At 57.3% G+C, this 15,173-nt stretch overlaps 10 protein-coding genes across 10 annotated transcripts; 4 read left to right on the top strand and 6 right to left on the bottom strand.

Moving 5' to 3' along the window:
- Window positions 1-350: 350 nt before the first annotated feature.
- Window positions 351-1,912, bottom strand: BDY17DRAFT_322217 (RTC4-like domain-containing protein; the record flags this gene model as incomplete). Its single annotated transcript, XM_033736771.1, has 2 exons — window positions 351-624; window positions 705-1,912. The coding sequence occupies 2 exons, from the start codon at window positions 1,910-1,912 to the stop codon at window positions 351-353; spliced, it is 1,482 nt and encodes a 493-aa protein (XP_033591937.1).
- Window positions 1,913-2,130: 218 nt separating this feature from the next.
- BDY17DRAFT_101645 (uncharacterized protein) lies at window positions 2,131-2,564 on the top strand. The gene has a single exon (XM_033729119.1). The coding sequence runs from the start codon at window positions 2,166-2,168 to the stop codon at window positions 2,475-2,477; it is 312 nt and encodes a 103-aa protein (XP_033591936.1). The 5' UTR covers window positions 2,131-2,165; the 3' UTR covers window positions 2,478-2,564.
- A 454-nt stretch (window positions 2,565-3,018) lies between these two features.
- Window positions 3,019-3,480, bottom strand: BDY17DRAFT_247237 (histone-fold-containing protein; the record flags this gene model as incomplete). The annotated part of the gene is made up of 2 exons (XM_033730802.1): window positions 3,019-3,206; window positions 3,258-3,480. The coding sequence occupies 2 exons, from the start codon at window positions 3,478-3,480 to the stop codon at window positions 3,019-3,021; spliced, it is 411 nt and encodes a 136-aa protein (XP_033591935.1).
- Window positions 3,445-4,105, bottom strand: BDY17DRAFT_101663 (uncharacterized protein). The gene has a single exon (XM_033729120.1). The coding sequence runs from the start codon at window positions 3,919-3,921 to the stop codon at window positions 3,490-3,492; it is 432 nt and encodes a 143-aa protein (XP_033591934.1). The 5' UTR covers window positions 3,922-4,105; the 3' UTR covers window positions 3,445-3,489.
- Window positions 4,106-5,606: 1,501 nt separating this feature from the next.
- Window positions 5,607-6,235, bottom strand: BDY17DRAFT_322215 (Prefoldin beta-like protein; the record flags this gene model as incomplete). Its single annotated transcript, XM_033736770.1, has 4 exons — window positions 5,607-5,639; window positions 5,688-5,880; window positions 6,057-6,147; window positions 6,199-6,235. 4 exons carry the CDS (start codon window positions 6,233-6,235, stop codon window positions 5,607-5,609), a joined length of 354 nt encoding a protein of 117 aa, XP_033591933.1.
- Window positions 6,236-6,372: 137 nt separating this feature from the next.
- On the top strand, window positions 6,373-7,128 carry BDY17DRAFT_293445 (cytochrome c oxidase biogenesis protein Cmc1-like protein). Its single transcript, XM_033732987.1, has 2 exons — window positions 6,373-6,473; window positions 6,531-7,128. The coding sequence occupies exons 1-2, from the start codon at window positions 6,440-6,442 to the stop codon at window positions 6,737-6,739; spliced, it is 243 nt and encodes an 80-aa protein (XP_033591932.1). The 5' UTR covers window positions 6,373-6,439; the 3' UTR covers window positions 6,740-7,128.
- A 128-nt stretch (window positions 7,129-7,256) lies between these two features.
- On the bottom strand, window positions 7,257-8,314 carry BDY17DRAFT_322213 (inorganic pyrophosphatase; the record flags this gene model as incomplete). Its single annotated transcript, XM_033736769.1, has 3 exons — window positions 7,257-7,395; window positions 7,472-8,019; window positions 8,081-8,314. 3 exons carry the CDS (start codon window positions 8,312-8,314, stop codon window positions 7,257-7,259), a joined length of 921 nt encoding a protein of 306 aa, XP_033591931.1.
- A 429-nt stretch (window positions 8,315-8,743) lies between these two features.
- Window positions 8,744-10,463, bottom strand: BDY17DRAFT_101591 (uncharacterized protein). Its single transcript, XM_033729117.1, has one exon. The coding sequence runs from the start codon at window positions 10,367-10,369 to the stop codon at window positions 8,840-8,842; it is 1,530 nt and encodes a 509-aa protein (XP_033591930.1). The 5' UTR covers window positions 10,370-10,463; the 3' UTR covers window positions 8,744-8,839.
- A 1,582-nt stretch (window positions 10,464-12,045) lies between these two features.
- On the top strand, window positions 12,046-13,623 carry BDY17DRAFT_293438 (uncharacterized protein). The gene is made up of 5 exons (XM_033732986.1): window positions 12,046-12,466; window positions 12,523-12,595; window positions 12,650-12,756; window positions 12,813-12,883; window positions 12,947-13,623. The coding sequence occupies exons 1-5, from the start codon at window positions 12,447-12,449 to the stop codon at window positions 13,183-13,185; spliced, it is 510 nt and encodes a 169-aa protein (XP_033591929.1). The 5' UTR covers window positions 12,046-12,446; the 3' UTR covers window positions 13,186-13,623.
- A 189-nt stretch (window positions 13,624-13,812) lies between these two features.
- BDY17DRAFT_315769 (RNA 3'-terminal phosphate cyclase/enolpyruvate transferase) lies at window positions 13,813-15,024 on the top strand (the record flags this gene model as incomplete). The annotated part of the gene is made up of 1 exon (XM_033735940.1): window positions 13,813-15,024. One exon carries the CDS (start codon window positions 13,813-13,815, stop codon window positions 15,022-15,024), a length of 1,212 nt encoding a protein of 403 aa, XP_033591928.1.
- Window positions 15,025-15,173: the final 149 nt, after the last annotated feature.

Genomic DNA, 15,173 nt, shown 5'->3' with positions numbered 1-15,173 from the left:
GCAGCAGCAGGCGCCCGCGACGCTGACGCTCAAGTTCAAGGACGGCAAGGAGATGCAGGTGGATTTGGAGAAGACGCGGGTCAAGGAGATCCAGGCGGAGGTGGATCGGCATTCGCGGGTGTTGAGGAGGGGGGAGGAGCTTGCGGGGTGAAGACGGCGCATGGTCTGGTGGCTGTTGAGACTCCATGACACCACGACACGATTGATTGCACGGGAAAGAGGGCTTCACGGAGTGAGCGGATGGACCACAAAGCTATCGCGGCCATTCCTCCACCAATGTCCTTCGACATACGCGTCTTTCTCGCTCCAGAGAGGCGGTACATGCCACGCCATAATCGATCTTCAACAAATCAACACAGCTCCTCCACCACCACATGCTCGACCCGGTCATTCGCATCGGGATGCAACAGCTCGCCCAACTCGCCGCTCTCCTTCAAAACTACACGCGCCCGCTCCTCGGGAACGCGCATGTCCTCACACACCAGCTGCTCCGCCAGTTCCGGCACGAGGACCGATTGCACAAACCCGGAGACACCGCCGGAGACCCCGACTGCGGCTACCAGTCGGTCTTTCGTCGATTGGCGGCGGAGGTCGTCAGAGAGATGCGAGACGATGTGTTCGGTCCTGTTAGTGTTCATCGCGGTTAGTGGAGGAGTCGTGAGCGCCGTATGACTGGTTTAGATACACAAAGAAGAAAGGCATACATCACTCTTTCCCCTCGGGGACCGTAATACCCCACCGATACCTCTCTCCTCTTTCCTTCCGTAGTGAGAGCTCCCAAAGCGGTCTTCGAGCCATCCCTAATCTTCTCATTCAATTGCTTCCTGTAGAACGACGGCTTGGCCCCGGAAATGACCGCTTTCAAGTGCCGATGAAAGTTCCGCATTCGCCGGTTCAGCTGCTCCCAATCGACGTTCGGATATCCGTGCTCGACACGTTGGCGCTCGGCGTCTCGCTGCCGGTGCCATCGACAGAAGCGCTGCTGCCATTTGTAGTCCAAGATGTGCTTGCCGTTCGTGAACTGTATTTGGAATTCCTCCTGGAGCGCAGGATCGAGCTCCTCGTTGCAGATCTGACATTCGACGCAGCGTCTGTAAGGCGGTGCGTTTGAGATGTTCAGCCTCTTGACTTCCTGCACGTCCGGACTGTTTGATGCGGAGCTGAGGGACGAGAGTTCCGGCGAAAGCGGATCCTTTCCTTGCGTGGTCTGCGTTTCTGAGCGATCCATTCCAAACTCGAACATGTCGGTATCGACGCCTACAGCCTTCTTGAACAGCGGCAGCTTCGGTTTGGATACCTCCTCTTCCTCGAGCTCCCCAACATTCGAGGGCCGTTGAAACGCAACCGCCTTCTTACCAGAAGACTTCTGAGGGGTTCGCTCTTGCTGTTGCTGCTTCCGCTTGCTCCCATATCCCTTCTCTTTCCTCCGCGGCGCGTGAATATTGACATATGTCGCAGCGCTCTTCTGCCTCTTCCTGTGTTCCGGCCCAAAGACCATCGAGTCATCATCATCGCCAGGATTGCCGAAGCTCTTGAGCCCCTCCGAACCGGGGCTATGCCTCTTGCTCCCCGCACTTCCCGGACTGCTGGCGCCACTAAGAGTCTTTGGTCTCGCGAAAGCCGCCAGGGGGCGTGTCTGCTCCTCCGCGCCTCCATCCAATTGTCGCGGAGTCCTGAACGAGGACCGTTGACTCGTTATTGCAACGCTTTCATCCCCGCTTGACTCGGGCGATCGAGTGACGTCTTCTTCTTCGCCACTATTCGCCGTCGGCGCGGTAGCCATGGACGAGCGCGTGCTGTTCGTGCCGGGCGGGGTGAGGAGTTGCTCGGCGTGGTCGTCGTTCGTGGCATGCGGCCTGCCCTTTACCGTGCGGAGGAGCCGAGGCGCACCCTTTGTTAGACCGATGGCCATGGTCCAGGCTTCGCTATTCCCCGGGGTTTTCCAGTATCGAAATATGTCCTGGCATGCATGGACTGCATGCGCTGCGGAGTATGGACGAGGTGAAGTGAATGTGGGAGAGGTCGAGGCGCAATGACGCGCCGCGGCTTCTTCCGATTGGCGCGAGATTTACGCGCAGCCACTTGACTTGGGCTTGGGTAAGCTGCAGGCAGGCTGGGGTGCTGCAGATGTTCATTAATCTCGCCAGTATGATGAATGTCCGGACATGTCCATTGCCGTCGCTACCGCAAAAGATACACTACAAGCATCCATCAATCTGCGCGAGCAGGCCTGTAATCTAACAATGCGAGGTCCATGTCTCCACCCTCCGTATCACACAGACCAAATTGTTCATGCTCCGTTTCACGTCCACATCAAACCTCCGCCCCGACCAACCCTGACCGCTCTGCACTCTCTGAAGGAGTCTCATGGAGTTGCGCTGACTGGAGAAGATGCTGGTTCACTGTGCAGCAAGAGAGACAACGAGGCAGGTGACGCTGATCGAAACCGTGGTATGATGCAGCGAGACAGACGGTGAGGCTCAACAGGGACGCTAGCGGACTCCCCAGGCAGCTCGTGGCGAGAGGACTTGTTGAGGTGCGTCGTCGGTCTCAGTTCTCGCGTCGTCCGAGTAGCTGTGCCGAGAAGGCCAATCGCTGAAGGCTGACACCGTCTCCGCCTCTTCATTATTCTCCGCGCTCACACTCGTTTCATGTCCAGAAGGAGCCTCGCCCCCGTTGAGCATCCACCGGTACACCTCGACAGTGGTTTGTGGGTCCAGGCGGGGGTGGCGCCAATGCGGGAGATCCTAGAGAGTCCAACACGATGTAAGTACAAAGAGCACTGCAGGTCTTCAGCCAGCCGCTGCGCCACTGCAGGGCACGGCTTCCTAATAACCGCCCTGCGTGGAGTTGTCGTAAGCGAAGTCGGTGCTGCCTTCGACGCCTTGGTCCATGGCGTTGCCGATGACATTGTGATTCGAACCTTCATAGGGGGAGGTGGCGGAGTTGGCTCCTGTGCCGCTCCCGCCTGCACCCGGTTTCTGCGTTTCGCCGCGAGCGACCGCGGCCTCGTTGGGGTCAGTGCCCGGAGGGGATAAATATATTGCTTGTGGGCATGAGAAGTTGAGCTGTACTCACCTCGCGGTACCGGGCGAGATAGATCTTGAGTGCTTCGCCGTAGTTTTCGAAGCCCAGCGAGGTCATGGCGAACAGGATATCCTCTCCATTGACCGTCTTACGCTTCTCCTGTTGGCATTTCTCCGATGCTGTATCGATGTCAGTAGCTGAGTACGACACGGATCAGGGGTGCGACAAACCTTCGCTGGTGATGAAGGAGATGAACTCGCTGACACATTCTTGCATGCATTCCTTCGCCTCCTTGGCAATCTTCGCGTTCTCGGGCAGGGCTGTTTTCATGATACGAGCGACTGGAGCAAAGTTGCGAATGTTAGCGTCTGAGTCCAATCGTAGTCTCGCCCCATCGGAACGCTGTTGTGGAGGCAGACGAGGGGAAGAGGGGGGGTTGGATAATGCAGGCATGATGGATCGTTATTCGTCGAAACAGCCGCGAGAGCTGCAGAGACGCGAGGTGATGGTTGTCCGGTGCTTGCTCTGATTCGTCGAGAGTGCAGATGCGAAACGCCAGATGCAGCGCGGCAGATTTATATGCGGCGGGCTAGCGCTGATGCTTGCAAGGAAAGGCAGGAAGGGGAGATGTAGCACAGGTGAGTGGCATGGGCAGGGGGACCGTGAGGGTGGAAGCCAGTCAAAAGCGAGGATGGGTGACGCAAGGCTGGACTTACCATTGGCAATGGGCAACCACCTATCCTGCTCCTTGATCTCAAAGTCGTAACCGGCGTTGGGATCGTCGCCTCTGTTCATTTCGCTGTCGTCGGCGTTCTGATTGTCATTGCCGCTCGGCGTGGGCGCTTCCTGATCGGGCTCGTCGGGTTCGCGAGGACTCTGCGCGGGGGACGACATGGTGGTGCAAGGCGTTTTTGTACTTTGCGCAACGGGAATACGTCAATGGAATTGCTGGCGGAGGCCACGTCACACAGACACGTCGCGGATGAGGAGGCTAGTCGTTAGTTGTGCGACGTGCTGCAGCGGTAGAGATGCCGATGCGGATGGAGTGCTCTAGGCCGGGGTGCAGGCGACAGCGGTGAACTGGTGCCCTGTGCAAGGTTTCGCGGCAGCCGGATCAGTCAGGCCGGCGTAGGTGCAACACGACAGCGGTGAGGCGAATCCCGAAGCTAATGGCAGACGGCGCGCCAGTGATGATGCCTTTGTGCAGCGGGCGATGATGTCGACACGCGATGGTGGTGCAAGTTGATGCGAGGGGAAAGTTATTAGACCGGGTGTTGTGGATGAAAGGTCGCGTTCGATGGGCCACCGGCGATCGACGCCCAAACCAGCCAAGTGCGGGAAGGCGCGCACAAGGATGAGAGTGACGGAGGAAATGGGCAACGCGACCGGGGGTTGATTGGGGGGTGATGTCGTGCGTTGCGCGTGGCAGGCAGGGCTAAGGCTGTACGTGTGCGATGCGTGAGGCGAGGACAAGCAGCGAGGATGTGGTGCAGATGTTGGGCAGTTGTGTGTGGGTGCAGGTGCCGGGGGTGGAGGAGAAAGGGGACGAGGTGGTTGGTGGGGAAAAGAGAGAAATGGAGCGAACCGGGCCACTCGTCGCGCTCGCCCTCAGCGGGACGGACCGGCCGTGGCAGGGAAGCCCGCAATGCCAGCCCGTCTGGCCAATCAGAAGACGAATTCGCCCATCTACTGTTGACTGCATTTGTTCACATCATGCAGCAAGTCGGCCCAACTCCTGCCGTGTCTACAATCCCTTCGGATGGACTTGCACGGGCGTACCACTTCCCCGGAACGTCACTTCTATAGCTTGCACGATGCGCTGGCCGAAGCTCCATGTAGGCGTGTGCTGATTGTTGTTCTCATGACATCCTTCGTATCTCGCGTGCTGTAGACGCTGTAATCCCTTGGCATCGCTGCCCTGCTAACATGCAGCCTTGTGCCTTCACGAGACGACGTCGCACGAACCAGTCATGGCCTGCTTTTTCGGAGCCCAATCATCATCCTCGGCCCTACACATCGGGCTGTTCGCATGGAAGCTACTGCAGGCCAGCGCATACAGTCCTACCCTAGCAAGCCTAGCAAGCCAGTGATAAGAATGTAAGGCGAACGATGCCTCATCCGGCTCTTAGGTACGCATATCGATCCCGACCGAATCGGAGAAATGCGGAGGTGTTACAACATGGCACACATGTCACCTGATCAGTTCACCCGTATCAATCCGCGGTGGGCAGCAGAAGGTTATGCGAGAGATGCATGCGAGTGAGATGAGACGACTTTGTATCGCTCGGCTTCTGTGTGCGGTGGGCCTGCTGCTTGCCTGACTGTTCATCCCCATGCTGTACTATGCAGCACTCTCACTGCGCAGTCTGCTGTTCGTGGCCGTATGCTTCCATCATCAGATGGCAAAGAGGCATTCCCAGGCTCGCTTGCCTGTGTCTTTACTTCTCCATGTGACCGATCTTCCTCTCAAACTGTAGCGGCAAGCTCACATACGCAAGACTCTTACGCAAGACTCTGCCGAGTGCGCTGGACGCTTCATTATTCTGTGAGGTGCATTTGCGTACGAATCGTAACCCCGATCACTGTTGGACCACTTGAACGTTATTCTTCTTCTGTCCAGCAGTCAGCATCGTACGAGAGCAAATGAACAAAACACAAACCTTCCACTTCTCCATCTCATCCTGCTTCCCGCGGTATTGCTTCACCAGATCCTCCAGCACCTTCTTCAACCCATCCGCATTCGTTTGCAGCGCAGGCAACACATCGTTCACCGTCCGTTCTACCAGCACGCCGTTGATCATGCGAAAGCACTTTCGCTCGCCCGAGAGGGGAGTCAGGGTGTCTAGTACGAGTCTGGGGAAGCCATGGTGTAAGCATCAACGCAAGAGCAGAGTCTGAGCCACCAAGATGTGGATTTTGCCTTGCCTCCGGTGACGGCAGGGTTAGGCGCATGAATGGCAATGAAAGTCGACCCATAGGCTTGAGACGGGCCCTCCAAGATTACAAAAAGATGCACAGGCAGGACTCACTTGTGTTCCTCGCTCTCCTGCTCAACATCTCCAATCTTCTGCGCAAGCGACTGTAGTGTGTCCTTGTAGTTCGAGTACTGGACCTGAAGATCTGCAGAGGTTCAGCGTTGTATCCAATATGTACCAGACGGTGCCTGCGTACCTTGCTGCTTCTTCGCTGAGATCTGCTGTTGCGACATGGTGGGAAGACCTGTGAGCCCGAATCGTGTCTTGCCTAGAGAAGGATATTGGAATATTGCCGGAGCACACGTGATCTTCTCAATATAGCTCATTTAGTCGTGGACATCATGCGACGACTTTTGGCACAACACGTCAACGACTCCCTCGAGTGAGTAAATGTCGGACATTCAACCTCCAGACAAAAACACCCAGGGCTCGCCACCATGCATCCCCATCTTCACACAAAAGACAACGCAGGTACGTGACACCGCACTCCATACCTCCCCAACTGAGTCCCAACTCACAAGCCAACAGGCTGCGAAGAAATTATGACCGCCCTCGACGAATGCCACGCCCGCGGCTTCCTCTGGAAATGCATGGGCATGTGCAGCGGCCTCAAGACCGAAGTCAACAAGTGCCTTCGCGCGGAGCGGCTGGAGCGGACGGCGCAGAATCGGGAGGAGGCGAGGGCGCGGAATGCGCGGGTCAAGGCGGCTTGGGCGGAGATTGAGGCGAACTCTTGAATACTGGGCTGCGGTCTGGCTACGCGATGGAAGATTGCCTCTGGGCGGGACGAGTGAGGATGCAAGATTTGCGAACCAGGGGTTGATGGCATGAGTGAGGGATCGAGACCATTTCACTGTCTGAAGACACTGCTACAAGCTGTTCCACGGAAATGGAGATTGTATGCGGATATGGAAGAGAATCACAATGCTGCCATGGCGCGCAGGTGAAACAACACGCCAAAGGACAAGAGATGGATAGAGAGCCTGGGGATGGCCGAAACAAGTTGACGAACGGATGTAGCGAGCGAGGGGAAGGGAAGCCCTGCCGCGCTTTGTACTCATTGCGCTGGCTGATTAAAAGTAATGGAATGCAACGATCGTGACTTAAGCAGCGCCAAACAGAGGGCACGCTTGGTATTTATCGATGTCTGAGTGTATACGGAGCTGCTTCCGGTACCGAGTACTCTGTTCACCACTTCTTCATAGCACCACTGCAATGGCGATGAATCGGCACCGTTCAACGTGGGCTGGCAATCTATGCGGACGCTCCAGAGATGTAGAACCACTTGTCAATGCTGGGGTCGATGGGAGCCGGCGCCTTGTTCTCGCCCTTTGGAATGTTCAACGAGCTGGCGTCGACGCGATCTGCGCTGTGCGGGACGGTGACGTTGGTGCTGTGGCAGGACCTGGTTAGCAATGATATTTCTCCATACAAAAATACAAAAATGAAGGATAGAAGACGAGACTTACAGCGAGATCTCGCCACGGTTCGTCTTGCCCGTGATCAACTTCTCCCACGCCTCGGCACACTCTCTCACAATCTCCATGGCGTATTTTTTGTTCTTGCACTCGCCGGAGAAGGCAAACTGGTTCTCGGGCTTGCCGTCCGGGATCTTGTAGATGCGGAACCACTCGTTGGTCGCGCGCAGCAGACCCGGGAGATGCCTCTCCACATCCTCAATGTCGTTCAAGCGCGGCGCAAGGGGGTCGTTGACATCGATGACAATGATCTTCCAGTCCGTCTCGCCCTCGTCGAGCAGAGCCATGACGCCCAACACCTTGACTTGCTTCACCTCACCCGGCTTGGCGACGAGCTCGCCGATCTCGCAAACATCGAGGGGATCGTTGTCGCCCTTTTGCTTCGTCTCGGGGTGGGTGACGTTGGGATCTTCCCAGGTCTGAGGGAAGGCGCCGTAGTTCCACAGATAGCCCTTGTGGGGGAAGCAGTTGCGCACAAAGCGCAGCTTGCCTTTCTTCGTATCTTGCTTGATGGGGTTGAGCGGCTCGTCTTTGGAGATCTGGTAAGACGATGTACATGGTCAGTCAATGCGTGCTTGTGGAAACGTGTGGCAAACGCACCTCTTGCTTGGCATTGGTCCATCGCGGGATCTCGACAATCATGTTCAGCACGGTCTGCTGCTCATTGGCATAGAGGGGGATGTCGTGGAAGGGGCTCAACGGCACGCCGTCCTTCTCGACGTAGATGCGGTGCTCGAGGGTGTGGGGAGCGCCGACCTTGCGTGCGGTGAAGGTGGAGGCGGCCTTGGGGTCGTAGCCACCACGAGTGGGGAGAGAAGCGCCAGTTGTAGCCATGTTGTCGGTCTGATCTTTCAATGCAGAGGAGGGGGAGGAGGAGAAGTGTGCAGAGATCTGCTGCGAGCGGGTGTTTGTTGGTGACGGAATTTTGCTGGTGTTGAGCTGAGTGGGGCAGCTCGAGCCAAGGGCAGGGTTTCGGGGGGCACGGGGTGAAGGCAATGCAGTCGCCGGCTGCACTCGCGTGGCGAATCCTCGGGGCGCAGATGGGTTGCACGGAACGCGGAGCAGACGTGTGCGCAACATGCAGGAGGGAGGGATGCTCGGCTGTGGTGGAGAGACCTGGAGTTTTGGAAGATGTCGCAGCGCAGCTCCAAGCAAGCATCTAGACATGGGACAGGGAGGGCACTGTGTTCAACGGCTGGCCCTTCCTCCCGCCCCCCGCCGGAACTCGGTTAACGTTACCGGTGGAGCGCGTTCAATGGCGGCGGCAAGGATCATTGGTGAGCAGAGACGTTTGGGCGACTCGATTCTCGTGACATACGTACGGTATGCTACTCTCACCGTTCCTCTGCCCGGGTAATGTCAATATAACCTGTGCGGCTTCCAAAACCCCGCCATTGCTTCCATCGTCTCATCCTGGGGCTGAAGAGATGCTTCGCTGGGGCGCGCATGCTCCATGGCAGGCCATTCCTCGGAATACATCTCGTCTGCTCGCCACATCTGTTCCGCCTGCTTCTCGAACAGTCTGGTTTCTGGCACAGCAAACACCCTGCGCACAACTTCATTTGCTCCGAGGTTCTGCAGATCCGCGTAGTCGTCTTGACATGGCATGTTATCCACCAGCAATCCGTCGTCCAGCATCTCGTCCTCGAATGGCAAGGCAAGCTCGAACGTAGCAGCTTCTGGCATTGAATCGTCCAGATCTCTTGGGTGCAAGGCTTTACCACGCTCGAAGGCCCCCATGGACATATTTGGAACCGATCGGAGGCCGATGCATGAAGCATTCGTGGTCGACCGCTCGTAGTGCTCCCGCGCCTGTCTCAATGGTGGATGCTCGATTGCGCCGCTCACGTCTGCCTCACTACCTACCTCCCGCCCGACCAGGCTTTCCCTGGACGTCCTTGCACCACGGAATTGCGCTTGCGGCGCAGTCGATCGCCGGACGATGGCCTGTTTTGCCTGATCAAGGAGCTGGTCGACGGACGATCCCGGGCTGGCATTCTCTTTGTCACTTTCCACGTGTACTACCGCATCCACCTGTCCAAACGATTCCGTTCTGTCTGAGTGTTCTTGTCGCTCCCGAATCTCGAGGATGTCTGACGTCTGGAAATCTCTGGGTAGATTAAGACCATCGGCCACTTGTTCGAGCTCGTCCTGCTTAGTTCCGCGATGTTGAGAAGTATCCTGCGGCCGCGAACGCGCCGTTGTTATGCTGGCTGGCCTATGGAGGCGTTGTTCGTTTCGTGGCGGTGCAATTCCTTTCTCCTGGCCACTCGTGGAGCGGTCCACGCGTCCCTTGGAAGCTCGGAAGTTGTCGTTCAGCACGCTGCCCAAGACCGCAGTCTGCGGGTTGCGGGATATTTCCCGGGCAAGTTCAAAGCGAGAAGAGTGATGCGAGAGACTGCTCCGGTCTTTACGAGGCTGCCGCTTCTTGATGGTCTGTCCCGGCTGCGACCGTGCTTGGGTTGGTGGGTTGACTGGCGATTCAGACCAAGGATAGGGTTCCGCGCTCTCGCTTCTATCACGTTGTCGCCTCGCATCTGCCGTGGGCCTTCCAGGTTCGAGGGGTGCTTTTCCCCCTGATTCGACTTGCGTAGCTGAACGCCTCACTGGCTGTGCTTCTTCCAGGTCTCGATTACGTTTCGGATCCTGGGATTCCTCTCGATGTTGCACTCTCTCTTGGGGTAGCTGCGACTGCGACTTCGCCCCGTTGTTTGCGTTGAAGTAAGCCGAAATCTCCTCGTCCTGCACCCTCTTTCGCTCGTGTCTTTTCCCTCGTGGTGGGCTGTCAGCCCGTGCGGGCTCATCCTGATGTTCTGTAGGCTTCTGCAAGAACCTCAATTCATTGAAGACCAAGTCAGGCACTACAACACGATCAGCTTGCGGAACCATCGAAGCAGGGTAGAAGACATACGACCAGTTCCACGCCCCGCCACTCGTTCACCAGCACGCCCATGCTTGAAGAGGCCGGTGTGAGTGTCTGGTTTGAGCTGATGCAGAAGCGTTAGTGGTTACTGGCATGCTCGCACGTATACCCATGGACCCACGGTAAGCCGACTGTTCTTCGGCCCGTTCTTCGAATGCAAACTTTGGAGCAGGACTGGAAGACGGTGGTAATCATCATCGTGTCGATGCGATTTGCGACGCTTCCGAGTACGCCGGTCAGTGTGCTTCAGCTCGCGGTCCTTGCGTTGTTTGTTCTGCTTGGGCTCGTAGCGATCAGGTCTCGTCTTGTGTCGCGGACGACGCTCGTAGGTGTGATGGTTGACGTGTGAGCTTGCTCGGGAGATACTCCGGTCATCAAGTCCTGCAGCTGCAGCACTCTGCTGACTATACGCTGCGGGTCGATGATCTGCTACCTCACTTCCATGCCAGCCTTGTCTCGGGCGGATCACAGAGCTGTCGCTTGACGCGCGCTTTCTCCTCCCTCGTCGAACATGACTCGGTCTATTTTGGCCTTCAGGCTGTGGACCAAGAAAGTCCGGAACGGTGGGAGTGTCGGGATGGGCAGGTGGTGCTCGATCTGTGGTCTCCTGAAGCCACTGTCGGATGTCCATGGCGTTATTATTACACTCCAGGAGCGGCTTGAGTTGGGGTCATTTCGATCGTCACGCGTGCATGAATTGTAGCTTGGGGAAGAACGATGGTGTTGATACATGGTGGGGCCAGATTTCACGTAGGCTTGACGGCAAGAACGAGGCAAGGCAGGGCAGGAACGATTCCCATTTGCACCTTGTCCGCGTCGCATGATTCGGATGGTTGTATTAGCACATCTGCATACATGTGCTCGCTCTCGCAACGATTGTATCGACACTTGGACACATCTACAGTCTGTCCGCTCAACGATGCAGTATACATACCGCGCGACGTGCAGGCCGACGTCTCAACCTCGGGAGGTGTGGCGCGCACTAGACGCCGCATGCATCGGCTGACTGCACAAGTGTTTTCAACGGATTTGGTTGACGGGAGCACAACAGCTCGCCATTTCTCGACTCATAGCATGGAGGCACGATGTGGTGATGATGTTGTGTGACGTCCGGGAGATGTCACTCACCGCAAATGCCGTGCTGGCCTTTACGCGGTCGGCGTTTCGCGAACCATCTGCCTTTACCGAGGACTGGTGTGCAGTAGTGCGCTTACTCTTCTTGGTCGGGTGCCGCTGGGGTGAACCTTGTTGGCGCGCAAGTGGGTGCGTCGTTGGTTGGCAGCACAGACGGGGGCCGGCAGAAGCAAAGCGACGCCGCGGGCTTGCGGGCAGTGCGCGTCATTGGAGGAGGATGCCCGCCACGCTCGGGCCAGTCACACACGCCCGCCGACCTTCCATGCTCCACCACACCTCGTGATTCGCCTCCAGATCCGCATCCCATCTGCTGAGCCTTAACACATCTTCCCTGCAACGCCTTACTCCGCGCGTCGTTAGCTGCACCGAAGAAGGGCTGTAGTGTGTGTCTAGTCTGCCTTGGCGCGTTGAGTAGGGGCGGGAGGGCATGGAAGGGAGAGGCAAGGTAAGGTACAGGTCTCGCATGTACTGTAGGTAGGTATCCATGTCACTTTCGGTGAGGGGTTTGCGCCTCTCTCAGCTCGAGGGCGGATTCGTGCAGTGCGGCAGCACGCAAGCTCGCACGCCTTGAATTTCGCACTTTTTGCCCTTATCCTTCGTCTCACCTCGCGCTCGGCAGTGTTCTCTTCAGCTTCTGCCTCCTCTCCTCACGTTGCTCTCCCCTTCACTGCACCCGTTGGGAGGTTTGTCTGGCGTAGCCACGTGCTGTTCCTGCTCTAGTTCTCTTTCACGTGGACCCGGCGCATGTGACACTACCACCTCACCTTTTAACGTTGAGCAGCCTGTGAATCCAAACCTTCCCTCTTACATCCCCCTCTCCCCAAGAACGACACTCCCGAGGCACAGCGTGGTCTTACATCAGCGCCGCTCACATTCTTCCTGTCCTTACCGACACGACACGGTAACAGAATGTCTAAACTTTTCATTGGGTACGGCGTCACTCGACACTCGAGAGATTCTGCGGCATTCACTGACGCATCCAAAGTGGCCTGGCATGGCACACAGATGACCAGACCTTGCGTCAAAAGTTCGAGGAGTTCGGTCAGGTTGACGAAGCCGTGCGCATCATCTACCCTTCACTTCACCCAGCCCCAACTGACCATGGCCCGTAGATCGTGGTGAAGGATCGTGACACCGGCCGCAGCCGCGGTTTCGGCTTTGTGCGTTTCGCAGAAGACTCCGCTGCCGATTCCGCCATCGCCGCGATGAACAATGTCGAGTGAGTTTCAGTCATTACACCCTCGAGGTGCGGCTCACACTAACACTCCAACCCAGGTTCGATGGACGTACCATTCGCGTTGACAAGGCATCCGAGCGCGGCGCGGGCGGTGGAGGTGGTGGACGTGGTAAGATATCACACTTCCCTGCTAGTCATAGGAATGACCTCGTTCTAATTGAGAATGGCATAGGCGGCTACGGTGGCGGCGGCGGTGGATACCAGCAGGGTGGCGGCTACGGCGGCGGCGGTGGCGGATACCGCGGAGGCTACGGCGGCGGTCAAGGCGGCGGCCAAGGAGGCTACCAACAGGGCGGATACTCTCAGGGCGGAGGCGGCGGCGGCAACTGGCGCCAGGGTGGTGGTGGAGGTGGAGGCTTTGGCGGTGGCCAGGGTGGTGGGTATGGCCAGCAACAAGGTTCGTCTGCCTAACCCCCCTCCCACCTGAGGATGCCTTGCTCACTCCCACTTCTAGGCGGCTACTCGCAGGGACCTAACGGCGGCGGCTACGGCCAGCAGCAACCGGGTGGAGGCCAAGGCTACTAGAGCACCACTGCTCGCGGGTCACACACAAGAGCTCGAGGCGTGACTCGGGGCCCAAGGGTCAGATAGGACAAGACGTGGAGGAAATGGGACAGACTGAGACATGTTAATTGCGACCACAAGAAAGGACGTGCGATTTTTGGGGAGACCTCTCTTCGGAGCAACAGGGCCACGAGTGTGCTCATGATACCCAACTATTATAACTCTCTGAAATGTGACATGAATTCTTGCTTTTCGAGATTGTTGAAAACGGCCCATGCTTTGCTTGTGTATGCCATCGCGTTTCAGCCTTGATGTTGCCTTATAGAGTGTACGTTGAGATGGTTGGTACAGGAGGGTCGATTTTCGGGACCGAAGCGTCAGATCGTGGCGCGAAGGCTTAACGTTAAAATTTCCTGCGAACAAGGCGGCACCTGCAACACTCGTCGCCACAACTAAATTGCCATGTCGCAAATCCGAGACACGTACAATCATTCCTGCTTCATGTCGCCCTAACCTGGTCATTACTCGAACACGATGGCGGCGGATGCGACGGCGCCGCTCAAGTTTACCGGCTCGAAATTTCTCGTCCAGCGACTCGTGCTCGCAACACTGACCGGAAAGGCTGTGCGCATTTCGCATATCAGAGCCGCCTCACATCGCTCTCCGGGCCTCGCGCCGCACGAAGTCTCCATCCTGCGTCTCCTCGAGTCGCTCACAAACGGATCGCAAATCGAGTTCTCCTACACCGGAACAACGGTGCTTTACAAGCCTGGCTTGATCACCGGCAGCGCAGCCGGCCATGGCGCTTCTGGAGGCGTGATAAGGCATGAACTCCCGGCGGATTGCACGAGAGGCGCGAGCTACTTCATCATCCCAGTTTGTCTGCTTGCGCCATTCTCGAAAGCGCAAGTGAATGTCCTTTTCACCGGCCCGGGCGTCATCACCAGCGCAACAGAGACTGGAGACGTCAGTGTCGACACCGTCCGCACTGCCATCCTCCCGCTGTTCAAAAGTTTTGGCATCGAACTCAACATTGAGCTGCGGATCTTGAAACGCTCCAATCCCGGTCGAGACGGCAAAGGCGGCGGAGGCGAGGTGCAGCTTGTTTTTGGTCACCAAGTGCGCCTGCCGAAAACCATTCACCTTCTACATGCGGGGCGAGTGAAACGCATTCGCGGCGTGGCTTATTCTACAGGCGTGGCCGGCGCCAACAACGCCCGACTGATCGAGGCGGCGAGAGGCGTGCTCAACGAGCTCGTCCCGGATGTCTATATCTATTCCGATGTTTCCTCGGCGCCATTTGTGCCAACCCAAGACAAGACCAACCCCAGGGCGAAGCGGAAGACCGGTCTGGGCTTCGGACTGAGTCTTGTGGCCGAGACCACAACCAACACTCTCTACTCCGCCGACACTGCCAGCCCACCGAGTGGCGGCGAGACGCCGGAGGATCTTGGCAAGAAGTGTGCCTATCAGCTGCTCGAAGCCATTGAGACAGGAGGCTGCATCTCACACGTCTCTGCCTTTCCCATGCTGAGTCTGATGGCCATGGGAAGTGAGGATGTGGGGCGCATCACTGTTGGGAAGGAGGTCCTCGGTTCAGAGCCCGTCATTCAGCTTGCCAGGGATTTGAGGATGTTTGGGATGAGCGGCTGGGGCATGCGAGAGGAGGAGGACGGGGACGAGGATGGGGTGGTTGTGAGTGTTGTTGGGAGAGGGGTGGGAAATGTCGGGCGGAAGATTGCGTGAAGCACGAGGCGAAATTGTGCTTTTCTAAGCAATCACGCTCCAAGTACCATTGGCCTCAATGTGGTGCAATCACCACGGTGGGTGCTTGGACTCAGTTGAGCATAGCACTCCGTCATCAGCAAGACCGACCGCTCACGACGCTCTCCGAG

This window comes from Neohortaea acidophila (assembly GCF_010093505.1).
Source record: "Neohortaea acidophila strain CBS 113389 unplaced genomic scaffold BDY17scaffold_3, whole genome shotgun sequence".
NCBI classification, from domain to species: Eukaryota; Fungi; Ascomycota; class Dothideomycetes; order Mycosphaerellales; family Teratosphaeriaceae; genus Neohortaea; species Neohortaea acidophila.
Note: the sequence above shows the minus strand (reverse complement) of the source record. Positions and strands in the feature narration are given on the sequence as shown.

What these genes read in the sequence shown, in the direction of transcription:
- BDY17DRAFT_293445 (XM_033732987.1), top strand. Translation starts at nt 6,440, where the DNA reads ATGCATCCCCATCTTCACACAAAAGACAACGCAG. An exon ending in TCACACAAAAGACAACGCAG is followed by an intron (nt 6,474 to 6,530) that starts GTACGTGACACC and finishes ACAAGCCAACAG; the next exon opens with GCTGCGAAGAAATTATGACC.
- BDY17DRAFT_293438 (XM_033732986.1), top strand. Translation starts at nt 12,447, where the DNA reads ATGTCTAAACTTTTCATTGG. An exon ending in TCGGTCAGGTTGACGAAGCC is followed by an intron (nt 12,596 to 12,649) that starts GTGCGCATCATC and finishes CATGGCCCGTAG; the next exon opens with ATCGTGGTGAAGGATCGTGA. An exon ending in CGGTGGAGGTGGTGGACGTG is followed by an intron (nt 12,884 to 12,946) that starts GTAAGATATCAC and finishes AGAATGGCATAG; the next exon opens with GCGGCTACGGTGGCGGCGGC.
- BDY17DRAFT_101645 (XM_033729119.1), top strand. Translation starts at nt 2,166, where the DNA reads ATGTCCATTGCCGTCGCTACCGCAAAAGATACACTACAAGCATCCATC.
- BDY17DRAFT_101663 (XM_033729120.1), bottom strand. Translation starts at nt 3,921, where the DNA reads ATGTCGTCCCCCGCGCAGAGTCCTCGCGAACCCGACGAGCCCGATCAG.
- BDY17DRAFT_101591 (XM_033729117.1), bottom strand. Translation starts at nt 10,369, where the DNA reads ATGGTTCCGCAAGCTGATCGTGTTGTAGTGCCTGACTTGGTCTTCAAT.